We start from the raw sequence: 8,097 nt of genomic DNA, 5'->3' as shown, positions 1-8,097 counted from the left end.
TTTAACAGACGAGAAATTATTCTCTTTCTTACATAATACATTTTAAGATATCCTACAACCAGGCAACAAAAGCCCAGCTTTTAAATCATCAACTCCTAAATTACTAATATCAGGTATGCTCAACTTATGTGACGTCAGTGTGGCTGCGTAACCTTCTATAAAATGAAAAAACCATTAGTTTAGTTTAATAATTATTGTAGTAAGCGTAATAGACCCGTGCCAATACCAAAATAAAAAACTGTTGACAGTTTTCTTAAGTTTTTGGACGTTTCTTTCGTTTTCTTTACAAGTTCAAGCTCTCGCTTTCCACTTACGCTTATAGTTTATCTGTGCTTTTACCCACTCGAACAGGGCTGGACTCATGGCCGATTCACGATCTTTCAAAGAAAAATATTATAGGTTACGAGAAAAGTACGAAGCACTGAACAAGGTCTGTGAATGAAATAATTTAATGTTTACGCATATGTTATTACCATTCTTCATGTTTGAGAAGGGTGATTATATAACGCGCTTTGCTTCTTTTTCTCTGAATTATTTATCTCGAATTTTTATTTTATTTTAAAGACTAGTAATAACTAATTCTTTACAATTTATAGCAAAGGGACGACTTGAAACATAGTCTAGAGATAACCAAGCATAAGGCGCGGAAGTTAAAGGAGGAAAATAAGTAAGTTTGTTATACATAGCACGATTCTTTTATTACAGATCCAGTATTCTTCTTTCTTTTTATATCTTCAGTCCTGCAAATTACATTTATTAACTCGTGTTTTAATACTTTTTTTGCGTTTACTAGTCACTTACTTGACTTAATGATGGACATGAATCCTAGTCTTGTCGATGACGTATCATCAAAGTTAGTCTTTTTCCCTCTATTTCGTTAATCCATTTCATTGATTATAAAATGTACAATTAATTATTTCCTTTCATTTTATTTTCCTTTTTTTTATTCAAATCCTTATGTGCACGTTTAATCAACATTATTAATTTTTCTTATAGTAGCTCCTCCGAAGACATGATATTGTCCGATGCTTCCTCTGATGAAGATGATGCTAGTATTGCTGTTATGAGCCGATACGGTATCTATCATCATTATATGGTTAATATTTAAATGTAATTGTAATTAACTATTTCAAAAAATTATTTCTCACCGCCTTATTGTTCTTTTTATAATTATAATAATCTACGAATATCGTAATGTTTTTAAAATTTTTCAGAACCACCAAAAACTACTAAAGAATATCGACGAAAAGTTTCACCACCATCATCACGAAAAAGTCATACATCCCCTCAAGCATCGAACTCGAACAAACCTGGTAAACGAAAGGTGAATTATTGATCTTTTATATGTTTTTCGGTTAGCTCATATATATGTATGTAACATGAACCACATCAATTTGTAGGCTGATGATGGAGGTGCTGATGAGTTACCGCAGAAACGTCGTCGAAAGCCACCGGGTGTGGTAAGTACCATTGGTTTTCTTCGTTGATGAAAAAGGTATTTATTTAAAATATAATATTAACGTATATAACGTTTAGAAAAAGAAGCGAGATGATCGTACAGATGCCAAAAGAATAGAGGTTTGTAATTTCTTAATAAATTTAAATATTCATTTTTTTTTCTTAACTGGTTATTTTTTATTGGTCTTATATTTTACATAGCCTTTACCTATGAATCCTGATGGCACATTGAAATTACCGGTTACAATTGGTAAAGGAACCAATGAGGTGACGATTTATAGGATAGGTATAATAAATATATTACATTTATTGGTGGTTTTATTTTTTATTTTATAAATATATTTAACGGTTAGGTATTTATCCTTGCCTAAATCTATAGGTGAAATAGTATGGGATAGAGAAGCATATCATACCAATCGTTATATATTTCCTGTTGGTTTTATGAGCAAAAAACAATATTTGAGTGCTGTCGATGTTACGAGGAGGACAACTTATACCAGTGAAATCTTGGATGGCGGTGATACTCCGATCGTAAGTGAATTGACCTTATGTTTTTACGCATATGATTGTTATGTATGATTTTAACGGTTATATTTTGAACATTTCAGTTTCAAGTTACTGCAGAAGATCAGCCTGGTCGTAAGTTCGTTGCCAGTTCATCGAGCGGTGTATGGAAAAAGATCCTTGATGAAATCAATGTACAAGGAGTTCCTTCGAAGACGCACGCTAGTGGTCCTGAAATGTTGGGGTTAAGCCATTTAGGTATTACCAAATACATTCAGGTAAATCAATCTAAAATGTAAAGACCCTTTGATTGATTGATTTATATAATGTTCTTATATCTATTGGTTGTTTTTTTTAATAGGAATTGCCTGGTGCGGAAAAATGTACAAAGTATGTTATGCAACGTTGGATAGACGACGATCAACCCATGCAAATTCAACAACCTAAGATGGATGAGGATGAGGAGGATGATAACAGACCGGGAGTGACGAATGGTCATGCTCATTTTATTGAACACCAAATAAAACAGGAAACTGGCAGTTCTTAAAATTTGCCTCGGCTTATTTTACTTGGTTATATTTACTTTCTTTATTATTTTCACGAGAAATATAATATCCATTAATGCTATATAAATTCAGCAAACTTGAAATTTTTTTATGTTATATTTCTCTTCGATTTTATTTTGTTTATATATATATTTTACTAATTGATTTTTTTCTTTTCTTTATTCACGACATTCTTTGACATTCTTTTAAATCAATTATATTAGTAGCAAAAATATATGGATATCATATTAATTATATCTTTAGGGTTAGCTTAGGAATCTAAAAAAATTACGATTTTCCTCATCATATGTACATAGATATTAACAGATTTAGGGTATTTTATTAGTGGTGCAATATTCTTTACTCAAAAGCTAAAAAAAGCTAAAAAAAGCTAAAAAAAAAAACAAAAAAACAAAAAAAAAATCAATCACAAAATTATTCATCTATTATTATTAGCTAGTACATTAACTATTTTTTAGCTGTCAAAGGACAGTGAAATAATATCATCAATCATTTATTTTCATTATATAATAATATATAATATATATTTTATTCAAAAATATATAATTTAGTTTTAAAGTATTTTATTATTTATTTATATTTATTTATTTATATATATATCATTATTATTGTTGTATTATTTATCTATTGCTTTATAGTTTTCATTTGGATTTATTTATTATTGTATACTGTATACATCTAAAACGAATAATACATAATATATTTTATAATTAATTAATAAACAATATATTTATTTATCTTAGAGGTTAAAAAGGTATTTAATGTCTAAAAAAGTTATACATGCAAATAAAAGATTTTTTTAAAAATTTTATTTGTTGATTATATAAAATTATACAGGTGGTTGATGCATTAAAAAGTAATTTTAAAGAGAATTATAAATAAAAAAAAATTATTTAACGTTTTTCTTTTACAAAAAGTTGTAAACAGGTAAATGAAAGTACTATAAACGAACTAAACATAATGGTCAATTTTACTACATCTATCCAATATGCTGATGCGTCAAATCCAAATGTTGATAGAATAGTAGCTCCGGGTACCTATCAGAAATTTTTTATTGGTTAGAATAATTCTCATTTTTCCCATCAAACATACTCATTACTTACATCAATTTGTAATCCATATTTTTCTTCAGTTAAAGTTAAATAAACTACTTCATTAACAATTAATGCTTCAAATGCATAATTAAAGAATGAAAGATCTTTTAACCAAGACAAATATTCTGGAATTGAATCTGATCAAAACAAGCAAAAGATATAAATATTTTTTTTATGATTTAACATGCAAATAATTTTATATAAAAATTTAACATACCCTTATTTAAAAGTAAACCACCAAATAACATACTGAATAACATAACTAAACTGCTCAATAAACTTGCCACTCCCAATTCCTTAAAGAGAATACCGATACATAGACATATGCTTGCTGCAGTGAGATTGAATAAAACCAGAACTAGCAAGAATTTGAAAAATTCTGCGGTACCATCAACTAATCCTACCATATGATATATTATAACTCCCATAAGGATAGGAGGCACTACACGTAATGGAATAATATCAAATAAAACCTAATAAAGCCAATTATAAATATAAATTAGTTGTCCATTTACAAATACAAAGAAACAAACTATTCTTATGTACCTTCGACGAAAAATATGTAATCGGAGCATAATATCCATTTGCTCGTTCTTTTACAAATAATATTCTTTCCGCTGCAAAAACATGTAATGAACTCAAGCACCCAAACCCGAATAGTGCACACATAAAGAATAACACACCCATTCGATTTTGAAACCCAGCAATATCATTGGTAACCTTATAAAACAATGAACCGCAAAGAACTAAAAAAAAATGAAAGATTAAATAACTAAAGAAATTTTTTAAAAATCAATGCTCCCTACTTACGTGCTAAGTAAACACTAATACAATAATGTGTAAGCATTAACATGGGATTCCTATATAAATTTTTAAATGTGCGATCCGATAGAATACGGAACTGAGTAAACCATGAGGCGCGAAGATGAGAACTAATTGTAGTATTTACTCCACTTGAAGCTAATAGAGGTTGACGTCGTTCACTATAGCGAAATTATTAAATTATTAAAGTGCGAATATAACGTTGAATTACAAATAAATAATCATTCTACTCACTTCATTTCAGCACGATCAATTTCATCCTTTATGCCAAGAGAGATCATACTTCTATTGTACCCATCAACTAACATTTTCAAGTGATCAGTCATTCTATCGCTATGCACATTAATGTTAATGCTATCATCACTTTGTACATCACGATTATTTAATTCAAAAACACCGTTATTCTCTTGTTGATCTGATAATCGTGATTGCGGCCTGTACAATTCTGAATCTTGAATATCATGAATAGAAACACGATTTCTAAGCATTGGACGTCTTTCGGCTGAAGAGATTGGAGGCGGACGAGCTGAGGAGATCCCGTCAATAATTTCTGAGTCATCATCTTCGTCTTGATCTTCGCTAGAATTGCGCGGTTTAACCGCATACATGGTTAAATCGACTAATAATATACAACAAATATTAGTAAATTCGAATAATGATAATGGATTATAAAAGAATTTATTTACCTAAATAGTCTGCAATATTGAAACCAGGAGGACATTTATGCCCTATGCTTTCAAAATATGTGTGACATTTACTTACTTCCCCAGAATATACCATATGACCATTAGCAAGTAACACTAACTGATCAAATAGTGCAAAAATATTACTTCTAGGTTGGTGAATTGTACAAATAACCGTACGATTATAATTTCTTGCAAGGGTAACAAGACATTCAACTACGTTATATGCATTATATGCATCTAATCCAGAAGTTGGTTCATCAAGGAATAAAATCGAAGGAGAAGTAACTAATTCACAGGCAATTGAAACACGACGTTTTTCTCCACCAGAAATTGATCTCGCACCTGTTTTTATGAAAACCGGTTGGTACTGTTGAGGTTGAAATGAGGTTTACAATATTTCAACAAAAATCACAAGAAGTGAAGTACGTTAAACTCCTGGTTATTTCTTACCAGCATCACCTATCCTAGAGTCTTTAATTCTCAATATTCCTAATTCACTCATAGTTTCCATAACCCTAAAATTTTTGGCTTCGAAACTCATTTCGCGTGGAAGCCGTAACAGTGCAGAATATAAAATAGTCTCATAAACAGTCAAAGTAGGTAAAAGATGATCTTCTTGATCTACGTAACTAATATAATGATATATTTAGAAAAAAAACAGCAAGTAACCATTTATAACGAAAACTTATACCATACCCAACCACATTTTTGAACGTTTCATCATCTACCAAATGCCCGTTAACTAACGTTTTTCCTCTGATTCTACCAGCTTTATTCTTTCGTGCAAGAATGTCCAAGAAAGTTGTTTTACCAGCTCCGGATCCACCCATAATGGCCATGACCTCTCCTGGTTTCACTACTCCATGAATTGAGTGGAGAACTTGTTTATCACCAATGTAATAACTGATGTCTTGGAAGAGTAATTCAGCTGGTATATGATTAGCCATGAGATGCGAACTCTCATCATCAGGAAGAGAAATATTAGACGATGGTGTTACCCAATTACGAGACAAGTAAAATACAGCTTAATAAAATAAATAAATTTATCTCAATAAGTTAAATCATTCAATTCTGTCAAAACCAATAAATATTATTATTCACCTCCGAAAATACCAGCAACAAATGTAAGCACTGCAAACACAGATACTATTATCATGTTTGTATTGTTTGGTTGGCGTGGTCTCTATTAACATATAATTAAACATTAAAAATAATTTTTACTTGCCCAATCTTTAGTAAATTGAACTTTTGGAACTTACTTCAAACCCTGGAACTTCGCTATAATGAAGACATTCACCACTTTTACAATCTAGGGAAATATATTTATCACCAAAAATTGACAAAATAAGTGCATTCATATTTGGTTCTAATAATAATAAAATTATCAATTTAGATCGGGTCAGATAAAACAAATCAAAACAAATCTATGGCAATGTTTATACCAGAAAATCGACAGTCACTGGGATTATAACATTTAAATTCTGCAGGACCTTTAATTTCTTCTACTAACCACTCGGATAGATCTTGCATAAATTCATAAATATTAACATTATATCAAAGCTCATTTATAAATAATTAATATATTATCACATACCAATGCTACCATCCTTTCCGCACAACATTTCCCCAGCCATACATTTGCATTTTATATTTTTACAATTATATTGAGTTATATTTTGATCCTGAGTTATTTCTTGATCAAAAGAACACTCATCCAAGTGACAGTAAAATGATTCTGTTTGATTAATCCAAACTATTAACAAAAAATAAATAAATAAATAAATAAAAAATAAATTAGTTAAAAAATTCCTAAAAAAAAAAATTTTAATATAGTTACATTGAAAATCGCAAGTCTCTTTCTTGCGGTGACAAGAAAAAGTGACTTGAGGAGGTTGATCAGGAAGCATGTCAAGAATTTTCTTATCTAGAAGTTTAAAATATTTTATTCAGTTATACATTATATACTAATGTATTCAAAAAAAAAAAAATTTACAAACTTTTTACGTCACACATTTGGAAATTCTCATAAACGGTCAACCCTCCCTTATAACATGTGCCATTCTGTTTAGTAGACACCATCGGATCGCAAGCGGAATCAGTTTTACAAACTAAATAATCAAGAAACTCATCAGCTTACCAAGTTAATAATTGATTTAATAAAATATTGATAAAGCTCATAACCAACCATTGCAATTGATTCCTTCCCAGCCTTCAGAGCATTCGCACACTTTATCTTTTCCACGCAGACGACGGTTAGTTCCGTCGGCTAGAGAATTGCAAACAGGCTTAGAACAATCCTCTCCACCAAAACCAGGTAGGCACGTGCATTTCCCATTATAATCATTGCAGCTGGTAAAATGAGAACACTCAAAAACAGGAAGGTGACAGTTAAAACAGGGTGGGCATTCTGGTTGTTTAGGTTCGTCTTTTATTTCAAGAGACGAATTTGGCCGAGGGAAATAAATAGCACGCAAAGCCTTTACAAATTTCTGTGCTTCTTCTTGTGTTGGCCTTGATGCCAAGCATATCGGCATTATAACACAAGTTAACCAAATTAGAATGAAAATGGCTGGGCTATGCCAGCACTTATTTAAAGAGAACATTACGGAAATTTTACTATTAAATAAATAAAAATCTAAACCGTTTGTATTCAACAAATGGCCAAAAATTTTATTTCTATTTCTAAATTATAAAAGGAATGCGGTAACAGTAATAAAAAGAAAAAATAATTAAATAATTGTAAAAGTGAAAAAAAAAATATTTATTGAAAATGTTTGATCGTAGCAATCAAAGATAGACACATTCGTAACAAGATCAACCGAGAAATAACATATTATTAATTTTCAATAAGGCTAATTTTGTGTCATTTTATCATTCAAAATTAATCTGATCACGCATAAATTACTAAATATAGAAACTCGCTGATTTGATTACCGATTGGACGCTCACATCTAGAGAATTTCTTTC

At 30.3% G+C, this 8,097-nt stretch overlaps 2 protein-coding genes across 2 annotated transcripts; one reads left to right on the top strand and one right to left on the bottom strand.

Annotated features, from left to right (window-relative positions):
- Window positions 1-266: 266 nt before the first annotated feature.
- OCT59_021857 (uncharacterized protein) lies at window positions 267-2,880 on the top strand. The gene is made up of 12 exons (XM_066146795.1): window positions 267-430; window positions 597-667; window positions 794-853; window positions 1,000-1,076; window positions 1,215-1,324; window positions 1,401-1,460; window positions 1,537-1,578; window positions 1,660-1,744; window positions 1,838-1,989; window positions 2,067-2,240; window positions 2,324-2,534; window positions 2,732-2,880. The coding sequence occupies exons 1-11, from the start codon at window positions 362-364 to the stop codon at window positions 2,507-2,509; spliced, it is 1,086 nt and encodes a 361-aa protein (XP_066005900.1). The 5' UTR covers window positions 267-361; the 3' UTR covers window positions 2,510-2,534; window positions 2,732-2,880.
- Window positions 2,881-3,309: 429 nt separating this feature from the next.
- OCT59_021856 (uncharacterized protein) lies at window positions 3,310-7,664 on the bottom strand (the record flags this gene model as incomplete). The annotated part of the gene is made up of 16 exons (XM_025321792.2): window positions 3,310-3,565; window positions 3,632-3,759; window positions 3,840-4,095; window positions 4,169-4,368; window positions 4,433-4,605; window positions 4,679-5,063; window positions 5,131-5,472; window positions 5,581-5,759; window positions 5,827-6,154; window positions 6,232-6,313; window positions 6,390-6,496; window positions 6,573-6,653; window positions 6,725-6,883; window positions 6,968-7,054; window positions 7,128-7,238; window positions 7,316-7,664. The coding sequence occupies 16 exons, from the start codon at window positions 7,662-7,664 to the stop codon at window positions 3,422-3,424; spliced, it is 3,111 nt and encodes a 1,036-aa protein (XP_025167924.2). The 3' UTR covers window positions 3,310-3,421.
- Window positions 7,665-8,097: the final 433 nt, after the last annotated feature.

Source organism: Rhizophagus irregularis, chromosome 30 (genome assembly GCF_026210795.1).
Source record: "Rhizophagus irregularis chromosome 30, complete sequence".
NCBI classification, from domain to species: domain Eukaryota; kingdom Fungi; phylum Glomeromycota; class Glomeromycetes; order Glomerales; family Glomeraceae; genus Rhizophagus; species Rhizophagus irregularis.
The sequence above is the reverse complement of the archived record's forward strand: the minus strand, read 5'-3'. Positions and strand labels throughout refer to the sequence as shown.

Bases quoted from the DNA above. Each gene is read 5' to 3' on its own strand.
- OCT59_021857 (XM_066146795.1), top strand. From the start codon at position 362: ATGGCCGATTCACGATCTTTCAAAGAAAAATATTATAGGTTACGAGAA. The intron at 1,077-1,214 runs GTATCTATCATC...AAAATTTTTCAG, and splicing joins TGCTGTTATGAGCCGATACG to AACCACCAAAAACTACTAAA. The intron at 1,745-1,837 runs GTATAATAAATA...CTAAATCTATAG, and splicing joins GGTGACGATTTATAGGATAG to GTGAAATAGTATGGGATAGA.